The sequence below is a fragment of the Tiliqua scincoides genome, chromosome 2 (genome assembly GCF_035046505.1).
Source record: "Tiliqua scincoides isolate rTilSci1 chromosome 2, rTilSci1.hap2, whole genome shotgun sequence".
In the NCBI taxonomy this organism is placed as follows: domain Eukaryota; kingdom Metazoa; phylum Chordata; class Lepidosauria; order Squamata; family Scincidae; genus Tiliqua; species Tiliqua scincoides.
The window spans coordinates 26,761,097-26,783,231 of NC_089822.1; the positions used below are offsets into that span (position 1 = coordinate 26,761,097).

Genomic DNA, 22,135 nt, shown 5'->3' on the forward strand with positions numbered 1-22,135 from the left:
AACAAAAACTGGCAGAATGGGCAGCAAAATGGCAGATGCATTTCAGTGTAAGTAAATGTAAAGTCATGCACATTGGGGCAAAAAATCAAAACTTCACATATAGGCTAATGGGTTCTGAGCTGTCTGTGACAGATCAGGAGAGAGATCTTGGGGTGGTGGTGGACAGGTCGAAGAAAGTGTCAACCCAATATGCGGTGGCAGTAAAGAAGGCCAATTCTATGCTTGGGATCATTAGAAAAGGTATTGAGAACAAAACAGCTAATATTATAATGCCGTTGTAGAAATCGACGGTAAGGCCACACCTGGAGTATTGTGTCCAGTTCTGGTCACCACATCTCAAAAAGGACATAGTGGAGATGGAAAAGGTGCAAAAGAGAGCCACTAAGATGATTACTGGGCTGAGGCACCTTCCTTATGAGGAAAGGCTACGGCGTTTGGGCCTCTTCAGCCTAGAAAAGAAGATGCCTGAGGGGGGACATGACTGAGACATACAAAATTATGCACGGAAAGGTTAAAGTGGATAGAGAGATGCTCTTTACACTCTCATATAATACCAGAACCAGGGTATATCCACTAAAATTGTTGGGAGAGTTAGAACAGAGAAAAGGAAATATTTCTTTACTCAGCATGTGGTTGGTCTGTGGAACTCCTTGCCACAGGATGTCGTGACGGCATCTGGCCTAGATGCCTTTAAAAGGGGATTGGACAAGTTTCTGGAAGAAAAATCCATTATGGGTTACAAGCCATGATGTGTACGTGCAACCTCCTGATTTTAGAAATGGGCTATGTCAGATGCAAGGGAGGGAACCAGGATGCAGGTCTTGTTATCTGGTGTTCTCCCTGGTGCATTTGGTGGGCCGCTGTGAGATACAGGAAGCTGGACTTTAATAGATATTAGGTAGGTATTAGGTATTTATATGCCGCCTTTATGGACATCGGATTACTTCTCTGACTTTATTCAAGGCGGTTTACACAGGCAGGCATTTCTGAATCCCTCAAGGGGATTTTTACAATCATAGAGGTTCTCTCTTTCAAGAACATTTCAGAATGGATCTTCCTGGTTTGGTCTCACTTCTGGCCTCCAGTTCTCCCATGCAGGCTGATAGCAGCTCCATCTCTCACATGGAGGCAGCCAAGACGCTTCTTGCTCACACCAAGAGCAGGTGGAATCACTCAGCTCAGCTTGTCAGCTGCTTCAAGGTCTCGCCATTCTCAGCCCTTCAGGGAGCTGCAGGTGTCCTCGACCTTCTGATGTTATCTTCCGGCTAACAAAGGCTCTACCCTCTAGACCAGACCTCCTCCTTTAATAAAATGGGTTGTGGTCACACTGCAACACTCATGGAGCCTTACTTCTGACCAAAGTGCTAATCAGATAACTTGCTCTAGTCCAGGGGGGCTCACACTTTTTTGGCTCGAGAGCTACTTTGAAACCCAGCAAGGCCTGGAGATCTACCAGGGGGGAAGGAAGCGTCTGACAGACACCCCCTTTAATGTATGGAGCCCCTGCTGGAGTCTAGTCAGTTTCGTCAGTTTTGTTGCTGCATGCCTGAAGAGCAGCTAAAGTGTCAGTTTCAGTGTCAGTTTAGTGTCAGCTAAATATGTCAGTTTCATCTAGTCACTAGACGAAACTGACATATTAACAGTTTGGAGAGACAGGGCTCCGCGATCTACTCATTTTGCCTCGCGATCTACCGGTAGATCGCGATCCACCTATTGAGCACCCCTGCTCTAGTCAGTCTTTTAACGAATGCAGTATTAGTGAACCAACCTAGACTTTCATTACAGAGTGAAGACTTGCCAAACTTTGAATTGAGCTACTTTGAATGAGGAAAGGAAAAGAGAATGCTGTTCAGCTGTACACTTCCATTGCTTTGTGAAACAGCAAAGGTTTTTTCTCAGTGACAGGATGACAGACCGTTTGTCTGAACCAAAATGACAGTTCCTTCCATCCTTGAGGCAAATGTGAAGAGTTTGCAAAATACTTTCACTCAAGTTTATGCCAACAAACTTTCTCTTTTTTCCTAAGCCAAGAGCCATTTCACATTTTCTGCTGATAGAGATTAATGTCCTTCTGTTGAAGGGGTCTAAACTATATCTAGGTCCAAGCCATTTCTGATAAAGGAGAGACCTGACCCATTGCAAAGATTGCCACTCATACCTGACTTTTACGGAGCTTCCTCTAAATCCAGCTGAATAATCTCTGTCATTGGGCTATCCCACTTTGGTTTACCTGATCAAATGATAAGCTAGAAGGAAAGATCACTGATATTTGAGGCAGTATATAGGTATTTTAACATTTATAATCCTATCTTCAACTCAGATGAGTTCTCAAAAAAGGAGACCAACACTGAAAACTAAAATACAGGTGGAGCCTATTTATTCGCATTAGTTCCGTGACTTGGCGCGATTAACAAAAAACGCGTTGTGCTAAATTCCATAGAGTTATGCAAATACACTGCAGCCTGACACTTCCGGATGGAAGGAAACTAAGGCAGCTGTTATCAATCCCCTCCTCTCTGTACTCAACCTTCCATGTTGCCAGCTGCCTGGCTTCTTTCACATGGGATGCTGATCTTTTAAGAGTCCAGTCCTATGCATTTCTACTCAGAAGTAAGCCCCATTGTAGTCAATGGTGCTTACTCCCAGGAAATTGTGGAGAGGATTGTAGGCTATATCTTATGCCTTGCTTGGTGGGAAGGCTTGCTTGTGTCAGTGATTGCCTGCTCCATCTCAATGGGGGGGGGGATTTGGCAAACACTTCCTGGGTTTTTTAAAGCAATCCCCTCTGTTGCTACCACACCTGCCCCTGTGTGAGTGAGTGAGTGAGTGAGCTCCACCTTGCTGCATGTGTTCTGGCTACAGAGTTTTTTGGGGCCCCCTTTCCCTCTTCAGCCTCTTTGCTGGCTTTACTGTTCCTTTGCAAGGGGAACCTCAACCAGGGCTATTTCCCTGCCTGGGCGAGGCAGAGCCTTTTTGCAGTGTTTTGGGTTGCCGGGAAATGGAGAGAGCAGGGCAAAGGAGGCAAAGGTGTGTGTGACTTTCAGTTCCCCCACCCCATTAGCGTTGAGACAAATCGGAAGATAAAAAACTCTGTGGATAAATAGGCTGCACCTGTATAAGTCAAAAAAAAAAAAAATACAAGCTGAATCAGTAGCCTTAAGAGCAAAGAGAATACTACATAGCCAACTAAACACCATCAAAATTGAAGAAAGCAAAAATAGACTATTTAAGTGGGCACAGAGATGGCAGATCTCAAGTGGTAATGAATTTCATAAACACTTAAAACAATCTAGCCTCCAAAGGCAAGAGCATTCACAATAAAGATTCATTATTGGATCACAGTGACTAGGGAGCTACACAAGTATTCATTTCCATATCCTAGACTTTAAAAGGGAGAACGAGCATCTTGAAATAAACTGAGAAACAAACAGCTCAAGGGAGTTCCTGCAGTACTGGCATTATACAATCCAGGCAGTTAACATCCATTACCAGTTTGGCTGCTGCATTCTGAACCAGCTGACTTTGAAAATGCATCAGTACCTTATTTCCAATCCTATTAGGCCAAGAATGGAAACATTAAAATTGACTGAGATGACACTTCGTTCAGAGGATATGGAAGTGAACACTTTGTAGATGAGCAGAAAAATAAGCACTTGGTCACATCTTGCCTGTGTAATTTACAAATGGTCAGTGGAGAGAGATGCACCAAAGACTTTAACACTGTCAAAAGGGGTCAGCACAATCATCTGACCATCTGAACTTGCTTGCCCCTAACAGAGATCTGAAGGGATGATTTTTAGGCTACAGCTCTTCAGCTGAACCACTATTTCACTCTATTGGATCCAACTGTCACAATTCCCTGAGGACCATCTGACTATCATTAGCTTATTAAATTCAAAGTAAAAAAGAAAGAAAGGAAAAGCAGTATTTGAAAATTGGCAAGCACAATGAAAAGCAATTATCTTGCAACCATGAATAATGCTTATTGGCATTACTTTTCTTTTAAAAAAGGGAATGTTTAAAAAAAACACTTAGCATTATTGCCCTACAATGTGTCTGCAATGGATTATAAAGCAAACCCATGCCATGTACTTTACATTTGATAAAGCTACAGCTTTTAGGAAAGATGAATAGTCCATTATAAAAACTCAATACAGTACACACAAATACTTCAGAAAAGAAATCCACCAAGAATAGTTTTTGTGCTAGCCAGTTTGTTGAAATCTGTATGAAATACACAAGTTGCATTGCCCCACGCAACTTTCATTGATTACGCTGGAGGACATACAAGAGCCAGTCATGGTGAATTATATCTACAATTAGAAAAATCAGAGAGTGGTATTTTAACTTCCAGTTTCTAGTTCAGTAGTAGCTGTCATCCTATTAAAGAAATCTTAGGGTGCAATCCCATAAAGCAGGGGTGTCCAAACTCTGGCCCGGGGGCCACTTGCAGCCCTCAGGGGCTCCCAATCCAGCCCTCAGGGAGCCCCCAGTCTCCAATGAGCCTTTGGCCCTCCAGAGACTTGCTGGAGCCTATACTGGCCCAATGCAACTGTTCTCAGCATGAGAATGACTGTTTGAACTCTCACCTGAGCTGTGGGATGAGGGCTCCCTCGACTACTTTCTGTTTCATGTCTGTGATGCAGCAGTGGCAGTGAAGGATAGGTTGACCTTGCTTTGTGCAAGGCCTTTTATAGGCCTTGAGTTACTGCAAGATCTTCATTCATTCATATAAGTTCCATCTCTAATAAATTCATTTATGTAAATTTATTCAAATTTTAGTGTAAATTAATTCTTTTTTCCCCCGGCCCCTGACACACTGTCAGAGAGATAATGTGGCCCTCGTGCCAAAATGTTTGGACACCCCTGCCATAAAGCACATTTGCGACTACTCTAAAGTCGGCCAAATCCAGTCTTCCCAGAGGCCAAATCCAGTCTTTGCTAAACCAAAACAAGGTTAGTGCCTGTCAAGGGCTGCCAGAGGAGAGGGTTGGTCAGGGTGGTGGGAGGGCAGGCTGGTGGCATTTTTGGGCAGGGGGAGGGTGGGCTGGTTAACAGACCAGGATTGGTTGGGGGGGGTGGGACTAACCTTGGCAACTCAGGCTGGATCCTAAGCGCCCTTCCAGCCAGCCCAGCATTATACCAGGCTGCTTGGATTTGCATCTACAATTTCGCTGGTGCAGATCCAAGTAGCTCCATGGGGTGGCTGGCATGCAACACGGGATAAGGGGAGAAATAAGTGTTGTCCAATCAGAGATATCTTTCGCAGCCCTAGGTTTAAGAAATGTTATTTTGATCAGAAGAATTACAGTAGAAACCTTGCACTTTAACTTCTTTGTGCAAAATATCCCCCTGCTCCAGCTTTCCAATGCAAGAAATATTCAGAGGTAAAAGAATGCAGAAGTGAGAAATAAACATTTATAAGCATCTTTAAAGGAGCTGGAAGGTTGTTTTTTTTTTTTTGTTTTTTTTTTGCTATTTGCCATTTACTTCTTTGAGCCAAACAAAATGCATATACAGGTTCAAACTTTTTATACAGATTTGACTCAACAAGAATGGCCGTTGAAAATGAGAAGGAATGTGCTGATCCCTGGAGAAGGGAAAAAATGCATCCCTTTAAAATCACAAAAAAAACTGTTGTAGAGACAGTCATGCAAGTGATTACAGGTATAACCTAATTATCCATGGATTTTTCTATCTCAGTATGATAAGGGCCCTTTAAACTAAAGAAAACAGTTTAACAATAGCCTTGTTAATTAATGCAAGAGAGGAAAGCCAGCTGACAATCCATCATTCTCTCTCCAAGGCAACCCATCTTTCCCTTCCCCCTGAGCACATGAAAGAGTCACTTTGCTCTGGGTGAAGGGAGGGTCCCTGGCTGGGAGTGAAGCTTTCTAAGCACCTTGAGGGAGACTGATTGTGATGTAACACAGTCATTAAGCAGACAATCCATCAAAGGTCAGCAAGGCTGTTTTTAAATGTCCCTAGCAAAGGGACATTGTTTTTTAAATGGCTTTGCTTAAATGAGATTTTTGCCATCCAGTGAGTTCTGGGAACAGAACCCTTGTGAATAAGAACCTGTATGTCACTTTCAGGGGCATCATTAGTCTATAAATATTACCTGTAATGGCAAAAAAACATGGATATTAGCATCAAAGTTTTTATCTTAGTTCAGGTATTCAAACATCATTTTGTGTTTAAATGCTTATTACTAAATAAAATTGAAAATACATGGTTCCCATTTCTATTTCTTTCATATGGTTCTATCCCTTCAACAGTCATAGTTGTCTTAATGCGCAAGCAAGCAAGCGAAGGTCTAACGATTGATCCAATGACGCATGCCAGGTAACTTTCATGCCCCGTCCTCCAGAGGATTTTAAAACTTTCCTTTCTTCCCAGATGTTGCATCCTTACCAATGCATTTGCAAACCATATCAGGTGGGTAACTTCATCAACATACATTCTGAACCAAGGGAATAGTCTGTTTCCTATCTTATTAAGTAACAGATATACAAGATGTTACAGTTTATTTAAAAGTTTTATAACATTCAAAAGTTCGCATTTGTTTTCCCACAGTTCTAGCAAACACCTGATTCTACCAATTATAGAAATTCTCAGTTTTAGAATTGCACTATTATATTCCAAACAGAAGCCAGACATTTCAGTTGACAGGAGAGAGATTAGAAGTTAGAAAGTGAAATCAATTCTCTTGTGATTATGAAATACAAGACAAAACAGCTATAATACAGAGGGAAAATAAGCCTCTGCAGACTTTAAAAAAAGATCAGTTTAATAGAGGAGATATTTATAAATTATGGTTTCAAAAAAATATATGCATTTTTAACTGGATATTATAATGAATACAGATCTCAATCATTCTAGCTGTGCTTCTCAGTCACTAGAAGAATCTGAGCTATCAGAAGATGAAGAATTTTTCTCCTTTTTCTTTTTTTTCTTTCCTTTTTTGTGATGTTTTCTTTTCTTTGATTTACTTTTCTTTTCCTTTTTCTCCTTCTTGTGAGATTTCTGTTTCTTTGATTTGGGCTCATCCTCTTCTGTGGCACTTGATGAATATGATCTATAGATACAATATTAGAGTTAATGAAACCGTGAATACACCCACAGGGTAAAAAAAACTGGAAACTAGCAAATACTGGAACAAACGTCCAGTAAGCACAACAAAAGCCCTTCTCTTAAGTTCCAAAGTTCCCATAACAATAACAGCAGAAAGTATTGTCACCATGCTAACTGGTGGCAACAGAGTACATGGAAATTACATGGCAGGAGGTCTGGCTCAGTTGGTAGAGCTGCCGCCTTGTATGCCTGAAGATCGGAGGCTGCCAGTTCGAAACAACTGGAAGTAACGGAGAACTGACGACACACTGATATACTGATGAGCTGACCCTCGGTGGCAGAGAGGAGTTGCCCTCAAGTGGAGCGTGGGAGGCGAAGGGCCAGAGAGAGGCCAGACTGGGAAGGAATTCAGCTGGAATGAGGAGTTCTATGAAAGACTAGAACTATTCAATTGTAAAAATCCCTACTGGGGTTTAGAACAGCCTGCCTATGTAAACCACCTTGGATTAAAGTCTGAGGAGAAATCTGACGACCAAAGAAGGCGGTATATAAATATCTGTATAAATAAATATAAATAACAGTGGATCATAGTGTCCTTGCTTACTTCCTGAATAAGAACACATAACATCAATATTACAGCTTCCACCTCATTCCCCATTGCCCTCTGAGAACAATGGACAAAGTTAGTTTTACTAACCACTTAAATGGCTATGGAGCTACATAACTTAAGAAGTCATGAAGGTCTAACACCCCACCGTGGTCTTCATGGTTAACCATGAACAGGATAGTGTTTGCTGAGTATTAGGAAAGAACAGTGAGGCCACACAGGGAGATTTCTTAAGTGACTGCTCCCCAGCTTTGGAACAACCTTCTGCTAGAGGTCGACCAAAGTCCAAGCTTGGACATTTTATGGAGAAAACCAGATCTACAAGAAGCTCCCACAAATGCAAACTAGTATGATCAATGTAGTAATGTTATCGGAGCATTTAAATTCTTTAACTGCTCCAATGTTAGCTGACTTACACCAAACAGACCATTAGTCCACCTGCCTCAGTACTGCCTATCCTGCTGGCAGCAGCTCTTCAGATTTCAGAATGATATTATCCAGTCCCTATCTGGAGATACCAAGGCTTGAATGTGGGATCTTCCATAATTTAAACATGTGCTCTATTAATGAAATACTGTCCATCTTCATCCTTGGAAAGGGGCAGGGAATAAATTCAGAATACCAAGAAAAATGATGGTTCCAGCAGCACAGTGCCTAAGGGCGCAATCCTAATCTCCTGATAGGCTGGCGCACATTTCTTGCGCCAGCCGAGGAGGGTCACAAATGTGCCATAAAATATGTTTGTGCCTTCTCAGGAACAAGCCGTGCCAGCGCACTGAGATTGCGCTGGAGCACGGAGGCTGCATCCAGCCTCTGTGGCGGCTTGTGGAGCGAGCTTTGCGTTGGTTAAGCTCTGCCGATGCAAGGCTCTGGGCGGGGAGGAGGTGGGGAGGGAGGCATTCCAGGGCAAAAGAAGGGTGGCCCTGGGGTAAGCAGGCAGGGAGTGGGGCTGGGATCCAGTTATACCGGATCCCAACCCCTGTTCCCAAGCAGTGCGGAGCGGCTGCAAGCAGCTCTGTTCTCCTCGGACTTGCACCACCTCAGCAAGCGGCTGAGGTGGCTTACCCGGGGGGTAGGGAGAAGAGTTTACCCTTACCTCTGGCTGGGCCACTTTGGTGCCCTATCTTGCGCTGGATACAGAGCAAGCCTCTTGGCCTGCCTGTTCCAGCACATTAGGATTGTGCTGCACAGCTATGAAAGGTCAGAGATGCTTCAAACATCAGAAACTGGCTTGGGTTCAAATCAGATCACAAAAGAAACCAAGTCAGCATTTTTGTAGAAAGTAATTCTCACAACTAAGGCTCCATTCACAAATTTATCTGCAGATGTTCATATCCAGTTTAGTAGCAGTAGAGTTCCCTATCTGAAAAAGAAATTACAGTAGATACTCACTTATAGTACATGAAATTTTTGCTAAGTAATCAAGTTCCAATTATCACTTCACCTTTCAATCAGAGGGCAGAGCCTTTCAACTCTGAATAGTTTCCTTGCTCAGCTGAGCTGTTGCTCAGCTCAGGAAAGCACCTTGTTAGTTGCTATAGTTACTTTCAAGGGACATTCCAGCCAAAGTTAACCTTTTATTCTCCTTCCTTCTGCTGCAACCTGGTTCTGTTTTGCAAATGCTTGCAAAGCAGGTCTGTTTTTTGAAACACCAGGATGGGACCCTCCTTCCCAGGCTACAATTCAGCACACCATTACTTAAAAATAACACCCATGGAAAGCAGTGGGTCTACTTCTGAGTAAAAAGGGTTGCAAATATCTCATCTCTCTGCTGTGAATTGAATTGCACACTCTCAGTTATGTGTTATGGGTTGTATGTTGTATGTAGAGCTTCAGGTTTAACATACCAGACACCTTAAAGTTGGAATTGATCCATGGTTCTCCTCATGTCCACCTTAAAGGTGGATTTGATTCATGGATCTCCTGCAGTGGTTCCCAAACTTTTTCACTTGCATATCCCTTGGCAATAATAAATTGTACCCTCATATTAGCAAAATGTTCGTAATAATACAAGCCCTCATCTCCTCTCTATGAAAACCCAGATTTCATGTATTCATCACAGTGTTTTTTCTTTTTATCTGTTTGAAGAACAGTAGACTCTGCCTTTGCACTGTTTTGCACCAGAAGTGTGCTGAGAAATTCTGGGTGATTGATCACTTTCCTTATTATGTTTCAGCTTTTTTACTGTGCTGGTTTTCAATCACTGGTTCATAGATGAATTGATGACCAAAAACTAGCTATTGGTGGGGCTTTCACAGCCAACTACCTACCTCCCTTCCTCCCTCGCTGGTCCTTGCAAGGTATTCTGGAGCATGGCCTGCCTTTTTCTGCCATTCTTTTTCAAGTACCCCTAAAGGTCCTGTTGAGTTTCCCTGGGAGTACGTGAATACCAGGGTAGGAACCACTGTTTTACTGGTATGTAGTTTACAGTGCATTTATTCTGATAGTGTTTACAAAAAGGTGGTGAAGACCAGAATTTAAAAAAAGAATAAAAATGTATCTTATGATCTTTTACTATGTTTTTAAGAAATTAGAGACTACAGTTCTTAGGTAACAATTAGTGGTGGGTTATTTTTCAGGATCTGGCCTTGGGTAAAATCAGACAAAACTATAGTCAGACACCCCCCATAAGTTTAACCCCCAACTTATCTGAGGGTCATAGAAAATTCCATGATTGCTGGGTCAAAACCTGCCCTCGACTTATCTGTGGGGTCGACTTATGGGCGAGTGCCTTCGGTGTGTTTCATCTTAGGTGGAAAACATTTTGGAACATTTTAATCTTTTGATTATATAGCAAAAGTTGTTATCTGACATTTGATGATCCAGCAGCTCTACTGAGATCAGCTAAAAGGTCCATTACATTTTGCTATTCTAACCAGCAGCACCCAGCAGCAATTCAGAACACCCCCGCACCTCTCTGACTGAATGCAAGTGGTGGAACTGAGTGGTGACAAGTTAATTTTGATATTATTTCAGTGAGGTTTTTAGGGGAGGGGGAAGGGAAGTGTTTTTCAGGTTAGGTATAACATTCTAATATCTGGAAAATTAAGATACCTTCGGTCCCAGATATCACATATTTTACTAAAAGGCCTTCTAAACCCTGCCCTCCTTTGCACCAAAAGACAGAACTCTCAAATACTACCTTTTTCTTGCTTTCTTTAATTTTGATTTCTCTTTGCTTTTCTTTTTGGCCTTTTTCTTTTCTTCTTCCTCAGCAACACCTGTGAATTCAGAAAGTTAACTTTTCAAAAATACTGTGAAATGAAAAAGGATCATATTCCATTCTGGCTGCTGTCCCATCATACAATAGGAAACAAAACACTCTTGTTTTAAAGCTGAAGGTAGATGTTTAAATTGCTGTTTATAGTTAAGTACATATTTTGCTTCTTACCTAATATGAGCAAGAGTTAAGAATGGAGGCATGTTATGCACCCACATTGTTACCTGGTCAATATTTTGTTTAATTTCAAGTTGTGCAGGAGACATGCCTTTAAACATACAGTGGGCCCTTGGTATCTGCGAGGGGTCTGTCCCAGGACTCCCTGCAGAAACTAAGAATTCCATGGATAATGAAATCCAAAGGGGGACCACCACTGTGCCTCAGGAAGTCACACGTGGCCTCCTGGCCTCCTCCAAAGCTCTTCTGGACACGACCGGAAATGACTTCCGGCAACATAGAGACTCCATAACACTAAGAATGTGTTAAAGGGGAAAAAAAGAGACACGAGATGTTCAGATTTAGTTTGACTCTGTGGGAAAACTTACTCTTTTGCTCTGGTACAGCCTGCAGTTTTCCCAATTCCTCTTCTTCACTGTCTTCACTGCTCGTACTGCTGACATCTAAAACTATATCCCTTTTTGGGTCCACCCGGAGAAAATTTCGACATTCAAAAGTAAGATGACCCGCTGAGTAAAATTGAACATAAAAATATTTTAGGAAAAGCCATCAAAAATAAGAAGAGTAACTGTTCAGAGGTGAAAAACAAGAACGTTGCTTTTATTATAGACGACAGATAAGGACAGGAAATCTTGATTCCTACAGAAAGCTCCTTTTAACAGTTAAGTGATGAACACTCAGAAGTGGATGGAAGGTAGAAAAAGAAAATTGCCAATATTGTATCCATTTTCTTCCAGTAAAATTTGTTTAGGCGAGTCCTAATGGAACTTCCTTTGATGTAAATGCTTGAGGATGACGGTCTTACATTTGATTGTTCTGTTGCCATAGCATGCTAAATAGAAGTGTTTACACAGAAATAAGCTCTCTGCAGTCAGTGGAACAGATTCCCAGGTAAGTATGCATAGAACTGCAGCCTAGGTCAACTTTCAGGTACCCTACTTGTATAAAGGAACGTCTACTGCTCTTGTTCCCGATTTTCTCTTTCTGGTACTACAGCATTTAAGTACCCTGCAAGAGCACCCATACGGCAATGGCAGGGGCACTGTCAATTCCAAGGATAAATGCGCACCAGACTAAAAAAGAAAGAATTATGATTGTTTTTAATAGGCCACTGTTTCCATGTGAACAGGCCTTGCAAGACTGCAATTCTATCTACACGTACTTAGGAAATCAGTAGGGCTTACTTCAGAGTAGATTCACACAGGATTGTGGGGTAAGTAGTTTACAATATAAACATACTGTATCAATACAGCCAACAACCTAAACACAAAAAACAACAACAAAACTCTCAGCAGCAGAAACAAAGAGGGGAAGAGCTAGTTCCTGCCATTTTTTTAAAGTGTAATGTATGTTTGTTTTTCTAGCCGAATGTTTACCAAACAGTGGTAAACCTTGACCTGATCATTGTTAGTTCATGAAAGTGAACCTGACAACCTGATAGCTGCCAAGGAAAATGTATTGAGCCCTATGGAAAGTGCAACTGTGCAGCAGTACATGTTTACTTGTGAGTAGACAAACGTGTCTCAGTCCACTTCAATAGGCAGGAACACAATGCCACCAGAATGGTCCTGATCTACTTGAGAAGGAAGTCCCCCACCTTCCAAGCTTGCAAGGAAAAATGCACTGAACCCTACAGCAAATGAACTGAGTCATATGTGTGCATTTACTCATGGGTAGGCAGTGCCTTAACTCCTATCAAAAGCCAGGTTAGGGGGAACACAAGGCCACTAGAATGGTCCTGATCCAATACATGTGGAGCTCAGCAAATGCTCAGAAGGAGGTCACCCCCCCCCATTGTAAAAAGGCGGCTTGAGCAGCTGGTGAAGTGAAACTTTTTTTTTGTCTTTTAAAGCTAAGTGGGCCCTGATAGAGTATTGTTTTAAAAAGTGGGTCCCAATGCCAAAAAGTTTGGGAACCACTGATCTAGCCTATTCCCCCAAGCTTAACATGCCAAAAATGCAAGCCACTGATTTATGCCCGGATTGTGAAACGTAGATTTATGAGATTACCTCCCTCTCCGTGCCACATTGTAGAGCAACATTCATTCTAGTCTAAAAGACAGGAAAATTTTATTGCTCCAACTCTTCTTTGAAAATAATTATTTGAAAACAGTTCATCCATAAACAGCCTTTCATTATTAATGTGGCCATTCTGAATGTGTAGCTAAGCAACAGGTGAAAACAAAATACCTCTAATGGCTGTTTACTAATGGGAAGGAAAAGAATGGACATATTTGCTAAGCACAAAAAATTTAATCATTTCACTTTATCATAAATCCTTGCTTCAAAGAACTTCATGTGAGTTAAGATCACCTTCAAACTTCAGGTTGCAATTCCATACATGCTTACCTGGAAGTAAGCCCCAATGAACTTAATGGGGCATACTTCTGAGCAGACATGCACAGGATTGCACTATTAAGTTTCCTAAACATGAGCAACAAAGATCACAAACGGTACTTACCTGAACCTTAATTTCTAACCATATTTTTCTTCATTTTAGAAAACATTGCTAGTGCATAAGAAATTCAAATGCCACAATCACACAAGGCGCTGGTAAATAACCAAACAGCATCAAAATTACCCGTAACTCCCAGAACAAATACTTGCATGGAAAAATGTGAGCGCAAAGCACTTCCTCTTTGCGTTTGCAACAAGGAAGTGCTTTGTCCTCATGTTTTTCCAATCATCAAAGACTTGGGGAGCCCTGCGGAGAGTTGCACGGGGCTCCCTGCTTCTCCTGCAATGCCCTGCACACATCAGTAGGCAAAGGCATACACCATTAGCAACATGATTCTGGGGATCACTGCCCTCGCCCCTCCAAGGGATCAGGGAGCTTTACACGAGCTTGTGGGTTGCAACCCACCAGTCTGAGAACCACTGGCCTAATACATTTTCTATATATCAATAACTCCTGCTCTAATATTTAGAGCTTGCGTCCTGAGTACACTTCTGTACTGCAGCGAGTCATGGACTCTTCGCCCACAACAGGAGAGGAAACTGAGCGCTTTCCACATGCGCTGCCTCCGACGCATCCTCGGCATCACCTGGCAGGACAAAGTTCCAAACAACACAGTCCTGGAACGTGCTGGAATCCCTAGCATGTATTCACTGCTGAAACAGAGACGCCTGCGTTGGCTCGGTCATGTCGTGAGAATGGATGATGGCCGGATCCCAAAGGATCTCCTCTATGGAGAACTCGTGCAAGGAAAGCGCCCTACAGGTAGACCACAGCTGCGATACAAGGACATCTGCAAGAGGGATCTGAAGGCCTTAGGGATGGACCTCAACAAGTGGGAAACCCTGGCCTCTGAGCGGCCCGCTTGGAGGCAGGCTGTGCAGCATGGCCTTTCCCAGTTTGAAGAGACACTTTGCCAACAGTCTGAGGCTAAGAGGCAAAGAAGGAAGGCCCATAGCCAGGGAGACAGACCAGGGACAGACTGCACTTGCTCCCGGTGTGGAAGGGATTGTCACTCCCGGATTGGCCTTTTCAGCCACACTAGACGCTGTGCCAGAACCACCTTTCAGAGCGCGATACCATAGTCTTTCGAGACTGAAGGTTGCCAATACAATACAATATTTATTGTGGTCTGGCTCTCCTTGTCACCTCTCTGAATTAGGGAAAAGCAGAGTCTGGGTAGACCAGCTAGCTGGACTTTTAAGACACTTCCTTTTAACAGTTTACGAAACAATTGCCCGAGGGGAAAAATAAACGAGAATCAATGCTGGCCTCTTTATCCCTACAGTAAGCCAGGATGACACAAACTACAGTGGAAAAATCAAAGAGATACTGAGAATGAACCCTACACCAAGTTTAGCCTTGTTATCCTTTCTATTTCCTAGTTCAGTCTCAACTATCCATACATACAACGTTATACTCAAGTTATGCCATATCAAACTAGGGCTCTTTGCAAGTGGAATAAACCTCAAGCAGTGCTCACTGATAGCTTGATACTGTGTAGGTACTCACGATAGCCACATTTCTTGCATCCTGCCCGGATGTTATCTTTATTTCCACCTGAAAAAAAACCAAGTAGCCTTTAGGTTAGTTTTGAGAAAGGATGAAAAAGTGGACCATACAAGGAAACAACTCATTTGCCAAGTGCAATAAAGCAATCATATTCTCATATACAACAAATACGTGAACATAGAGCTCTATCAAAATTCGAGTTACACTATTCTACACAAGGTGAATTTTTTTGCGCAAGCAATTAAAATATTATCTTACTATCTAAGGCTACAGTTCTACGTACACTTTCCTGGAAGTAGGCCACACAGAACATCATGTGACTTACTTCTGAATAGACCTGCATGGGATTGGGTTGTAAGAAGAGTTAACAATTTGTTAGAACCTGAGAAATACAGAGTTGCATACAAAGACCTGCAAGGTTTTTTTTCTCCAGCTCAGGGAAGTGATAACAATAACAATTAGCATTTACACAACGCTCTCTTAGGGCGCAAAGACCTTTACATGTACCATCTTGATTTTGCCCATACAACAACCCTGTCCAGTGTGCAAGTATTATTATCCACATATGGCAGCAGGAGAGTGGCTTGTCAAAGACCTACTGAATACATGGCAGAAGGAAGATTCCAAAAGGGGAAGTCTCAAATCACAGCTTAATCTCCCAACATGCAACACATTCCTTCCTTCTTCATGGCTACTATAGCTCTCTGAGACTGATGTGCAACATCTCCTCCTCTCCTCTCCACCCACAAGGGGCAAGTTTACAACAATATCCCACAGTTTCTGTTCAATTGCCTGTCTCAGCTTCCACCCCGTATATAGGATTAAAATAATCTGTAAAATCTTAATGCCAAGCCTAAATGTACTTGTGCAGCCTTTGTTATTATACAAAGAAGAACCTGTCTTCCAAAAAGTGTGTTGGCATGCAAGAACTTCAATGCAATCCTACACATGTCTACTCAGAAATAAGCCCCAAAGAGTTCAGTGGTAAGTGTGTACGTAATTTCAGTCTTAAAGAACCTTCAAACGACTATTCTATTATCAGGTCAATTAATGGGACCACTTCATCAGTTCTTCCATCCACCCCAACTAGCAACTTAGTTCCAACTTCTTTGTACAATAAGGCAATCTCTACAAAAGTTTCCTAAACCAACCTACACACAGGTCACCAGTCACTCAGTTAGAGATATTCTTTTGGTGTGACCACACCATGTTGGCTGCAGCCATGTTCACCTCACACCCAGTCCAGACCTGCCATACCATTTTTTTCAGGGTTGCAGGTCTAACACAATAAACAGCTCACAAATAAGAAGTGCAACTTCTATAGGCTGAATAAGGCCCTGTTTTGTTTGTTACCATTTCTTATGACAGACAGTTTGATTGCAACCCTGGAGTAACATATAGGAAAACTGATAGTTCTGGTTGGGGGGAACCAAGAACTGTCACAAAAATTGAAAGAAATTTGGCAGATTTTGTTCACATGTGAAGGCACACAGTCTAAGGATCAGGGGATCTGCATCACTGCCATTTCCTCACCCTGTCCCACACTTTGTTCCCTTATCTCAAAAGGAATTCATAGCCTCCAGAGGAAATTAAAAGTTGTTTAATTAAAAAGACACTGCCATACAAGGGCATTGATGACACATACGTAACATGTTTAAATATCTAGATCAGCCATTTTCAACCACTGTGCCGTGGCACACTGGTGTGCCACGAGTGGTCCACAGGTGTGCCACAGGAATTTGGGGGAAAGGTCATTTATTAGTAGGACCAATGGGGCATGTCAGCCCCCACTGGCAGCATGGTGTGCCTTGTTAATTGTCAAAAACGTGATGGTGTGCCTTGGCAATTTTAGTGCCTTGTCAGTGTGCCATGAGATGAAAAAGGCTGAAAATCGATGATCTAGATAGATTTTTTTTTAAGTGTTTGGAATATCAAAATATCAGGCACTTGTCTCTACTTAAATAAACACATAGAAACATTGTACAAATTGATCATAAGGCACTGACTCAAAATAAGATTCAGTTAGCATATAAACTAAGCATCATGCTAATTTGCATGAAAGCAATTTTTTAAACCCCAACTGTATGAATCCATTTCCATAGAAACTGTTGAGGCTAGAATAAAATAAACAAAATCATAATGATCTAAAGATACAGATGCCCTTCACTTAGAAGAATATGCTTTTCAAAAATTCCAGCGATGATTAACTCAGAAGTTTGGAAGAATATTTTGATTACAGCTGTAACGACATCAGTCTTTGCTATAATAAAACAATCAACAGTGAGAAAAGAGAGGTGGCACAGTAATCCTGAATTTGAAATTTTTATCATGAGTTTGAAATTTTTATCATCAACTTCATCAGCTGATTCCTTTGTTCAGGCTCTCTGTTTCATTGAGTAGAAATAGAAAAGGATGTATGCCAATAAAGGTGATTGAATTAGATTGGAAAAAGTAGATTAAAGTGACAAAAAAATCTCAACTGACATGATCCCATTTCTTCCTAGTGTTCTTAGAAATCAATCATCCTTATCAACTGGCAATTATGCAGATCATACTATTCAATACAATAAATTAATTTAAGCGAGAAACTTTTTCATGCCTCATAGATATAACTCATAGCAGTCTATTTCTGAAAACTAATTTTGAAAATAAAAATCAAGATTAAAAAGCATTTTCCACCTCAATTTATGATGCAATCCTGTACATGCTTACTTAGAAATAAGTACCACTGTGCTCAAGGGAGCTTACTCACAGATAACTGTGTATACAATTGCAGCCTGAATGCTATGATGGACAAACCTAATTTCATTCAATATGGATTAAACAACTGTGAGAAAGAATCTCCATCTGCGACAACTTTATTAAATAAGGAAGGGGAAGGTAATACCTTTGCTTTTCTAAAGAGAGTTCAACAATCAACCAAAATTTGTGGGTTTTGTCTTAAACAGGGCATGAACAGTACTTAGATTTCTGGATGCCAGCATTAAGTTAATAGGGAAACACGGATTGTTTCTGCAGCTCTGTTTTAAAAACCTTGCAGTACTTCTAAAAACTCTTATGTCACTGTTTAAGCAAGTATTCCACCCACTTAATAACATGAAGAAACTGTAATTATATTATGTTTTGATGATATGCTATTATCAAAATCATCATTACATTATTAGGGTGTCTTTTCAGTAAACAGTGCCACCTGGGGTAGGACTACTGAGCCATTATCTACTCCCTTTGGATATTCTCTGAAGAAGCAGCTCAACAAGATGTCCACTGCAGTGCTCTAGGAAATGTGGCATGCGCTAGATGTGACAACAGCAGATCCAATTGTTTAGAACTGGGCTTCTCCGTCCTCGTAATGCCCTCCAGTACTGTTCATTGTAACCAAATATTCTTATTAGAGAGAGCAGAAAAAGTTACCATAAAGCCTGGCACTGGCAAAATCTATTTTAGTACAACTGCTAAGGACCTGAGCAGTTATGGGACACAGTCTCCCAATACCTGAAGGGGTACAACCAGATGCTTCCCCCTTTACCTGGTGGTGCTCTAATCCAGTCGTCTTCAACCTTTTTTTATTTCTGTAAGTTATCATGGCCCAACAACTGAGGCTTTTGTGATCTCTTTGTGGTCAACACTCCAAGGATAAGAATGCTAGCTTACACCATTAAAATACTCGGCACGCATTCTGCTCTTTGCACTGGACAATGCCAGGCAAAACAAAGAGGGGAAACAGTGAAAAGAAAGCAAAATGGAAAAATATTAATAGCAATTAACAAAAACACCCTTCAGTAAATGCTTTTATAGCACAATTCTATGCATTTCTATCCAGAAGTAACGTCTCCCTTGGATTGAATAAGACTCACTCCTACATAAGTATACATAGGGTTGTAGACTTAGGGCCCAATCCCAGCAAACTTTCCAGCATTGATGCAACTGCAATGCAGCCCTGACATAAGCTCCTCTTTCTGGTCATCAACTCAAAGCTCATACATCCAGGGCTAATGGTGCTTTTATCTTCCTCCTTCTCCAGTCGCTCACACAGGGCAGTTAATGGTTTTTCAACACTGAGGTATAGGAAAGGTCAATCCCATTGGTCTAAAAGCAAGTGTGTCTATGGCATTTTTGCCCGCCTCATTCTGCTGTCTCTCTTGTAGTATAGCTGCTGCTGTAGGTGGGGGGGGGGAGGCCAGGGGTCTCTTCTGTAAAACTACATACAAGGTATGTCCATTCTGCCTTGTCACATAAGTAAGAGAACAGTTCTCAGACACATAATCAAAGGCAGTTAGATTTAGGGCTGCAATCATATACACGCTTATCTGGCAGTAAGTCCCACTGAACTCAACGGAACTAACTTCTAAGTAGAAATGCATAGGATTGCACTGTGTGCGCACAGAAACAGGCATATGTCCGGTAACATAGCTGAAGGAAGGTAGAGTGAACACTTGATTTAACAGACCAGTGGAAGGAATGGGTTCTGTTAATGCCAAAAGTCAATTAAGTCTGGAAACTTCTTCTCCTCCCATCAGTCCGTTAAACCCCAATCTTGGAAAAACCCCAGTCTTAGAAAATCCCTCCAGAGCTGCTGGTTTGATCTATACCAAGGCAGTCTAGGAATAAAGGAATGCCCTAGTGGAGAGCAGAGCAGCAGCATCAAGGGAGCTTTCTAATGTAGGTAAATGTTGGAAGGGGCTTGGGACAGACATATCTATCTTCCAGGGCACCTTCAGTACTAGCACATGGAGACATTTCTTCATTACTCCAGTTACTTTAACTGAAACATCTCCATTCTTAGAATGAGCTGGTTGAAGGCAGAGCCTGCCCCAAGCTCTTTCCAACACTTATTTACCTTCAAAGGCTCTTACAGTGCTGCCAAAAGGGACTGAAAAGACTTTAGCAGATATCAGGAAGTGACCATTATTTCTGAATAATTCTGTATTGAAGCCTGTTAAACTGAGAGTTTAATGTATATGCAATACACAGACAGAAAAGCGAGTGCAAACACATCAAAAGTGGGAAACATACAGACTGATAAATAGTCTTTCTGTAGTCTACCCTGTACCTGCAAAGGAGAAAATGCTAACCTTTCAACAGGATTTACAGAGCAAGGATTACAGAGTATAAAGATTTTGTGCCATCTCTGGGGTGTGCCTCCCAGTGCGAAATTTGTATTTAGCATCTTAAACCATCTCTTCAATTTACTTTCAGAAAACCTATGCATGTTTACCAGCAACTAAGTTTCACTGAATTCATTGGACATTAAGAATTTTGGAGTCATTGCCAATTGCAGCCAAGATTAACCTATGTAGTAAGTAGCATATACTATGGGCCCTGCATCAAATGCGTGCAAGCTGTCTCTGATGAAATTGGCATCTCATGATCTGTGGACCCTGTTATTTACATATCTGGGAAGCTGTATGGTACATAATCATTATGGATGTTATTGCCTCCATTTTGCTCTCACAGCCTGGAATGGCTCCAAAAGGGAGCAGGACAGGAGGGGCTGCCTGCATGCTGCAGTGACACTCCCTGCAAACCTTAGTGCTTTGCACGCCCTCTAGCAACACCACTGGAGGGGGGGAGTGTAACAGGGCAGGGGGAGAGCCCATTTTTAGCATATGCTACAGGTCCTACACTAGCTTAATATGGCTGTGTCCAAGATACCAACCTAGTCAAGTCAAGTCAAGTCAACCTTTATTAGGCATAAACATTAGGTAGGTGAAGACTCTGTAAGGAAACCGTAGAGAGAATATAAACCTAAGTAATACACAAGTATATGTATATGTGCACAGATACCAACCTACATTTTTGCTGTATTTGGGAAGGAAAGTGAATTAACTATTCAATTCTCACTACAAGAAGATCCTAACAGTTGACTTGTCTTTTAAAATCAGTGTGACCCAATGTCATTACTGCAACAGAGAACGAGACACCCCAAAATGTAGGACATCCAAAAAATGTAGGACACAACAAAATAAAAGCTAAAAACACTAGTATATGGATTTCATGCAGTTAATCTAAACACTGTATTACTTATTATTAAATTTAAAACACTGATTTTCAACCAGTGTGCGGTGGCACATGGTCTGCTAGTGTACCACAGGAGTTTGAGGGAGGGCTATTTATTAGTAGAGCCATTGGGGGATGTGAGCCCCCCACCAGCAGTATAGTGTGCCTTGTCAATTGTCAAGGCACACCATTAGTCTGTTGACAACTTTAGCACCTTGTCAGTGTGCCATGAGGTGAAAAGGGTTGAAAATTGCTGATTTAAAACTATATTATGTATAAATTATTAATTACAAGACGGCTATGGGCTGCCTGCTCACAGGGAAAAGGAGGATATTCAAGTTCTTTTCATTCAAGGACACAAGGCTAAAAAAAAGAGGACATGTCCTGGTAAAAGAGGACATCTAGTCACCCTGTTACACCATTTAAAATACCAGTTTAAAATACTAGTTACACCAGTATTAACATATGCTTCAAGTTCCTGTCCTTGGAAAAACACCCCATAAACAAACACTCTGAGTGTTGGCACTGCAGAAGCTCAGTACTACTTGGCAAGGGCTTCCATCCATCACCCCCCAAACAGGCTGCAAGCCCACCTGCCCTGCCTCTTGATTCCCCAGTGGCCCCCATCCTCTTCGCTTCTTCCCCAGTGTGAGCCACAGAGCAGGATGGTGGGTGGCAGAATAGCTTTCCCACCCTCATGGAGCCCTGTATGAGCGCCCACGCAGCCCAGTGTTCGCTCGGTGTGGCAGCGCAGGCTCACCTGGCAACGCCATGCAGCCCCTTGCAGACTCAGAGCCCACCAAATCCACTTCTAGGTAGGGCAGTTGGGCCAGGGCAATTCTTCTCCGCCGGAAGGGTTTGAGCAAAGCACAAGGGCTGTACCATGAGGCATGGGGGGAGCCACAGAGAGAAGACTCAGGGGGAGCCAAGGAATGAGCTGGAGGAAGCAGCATCTTTCAGCCATCTCAAAATAGCGGTCTTTTGTCCCCTCGGAGACTTCCCATCTACGCCAGGGCGACTTTTATCGCCTTCATATGAGAGAGAGACCCCCCTCCCCGACAACAATGGTATGCTCCACGCCCCCTGAGCCACTC

The 22,135-nt window shown here is 42.1% G+C and overlaps 1 protein-coding gene across 2 annotated transcripts; it reads right to left on the reverse strand.

The window, feature by feature from the left end:
• Positions 1-4,242: 4,242 nt before the first annotated feature.
• On the reverse strand, positions 4,243-21,905 carry SREK1IP1 (SREK1 interacting protein 1). Of its 2 annotated transcripts, XM_066616032.1 has the most exons (6): positions 21,802-21,905; positions 15,045-15,092; positions 13,088-13,129; positions 11,447-11,587; positions 10,824-10,902; positions 4,243-7,078 (listed from the first exon to the last, which is right to left on the reverse strand). In XM_066616032.1, the coding sequence occupies exons 3-6, from the start codon at positions 13,104-13,106 to the stop codon at positions 6,892-6,894; spliced, it is 426 nt and encodes a 141-aa protein (XP_066472129.1). In that variant the 5' UTR covers positions 13,107-13,129; positions 15,045-15,092; positions 21,802-21,905; the 3' UTR covers positions 4,243-6,891. The 2 variants fall into 2 exon arrangements, with proteins under 2 accessions (XP_066472129.1, XP_066472128.1); XM_066616031.1 differs by lacking the exon at positions 13,088-13,129.
• Positions 21,906-22,135: the final 230 nt, after the last annotated feature.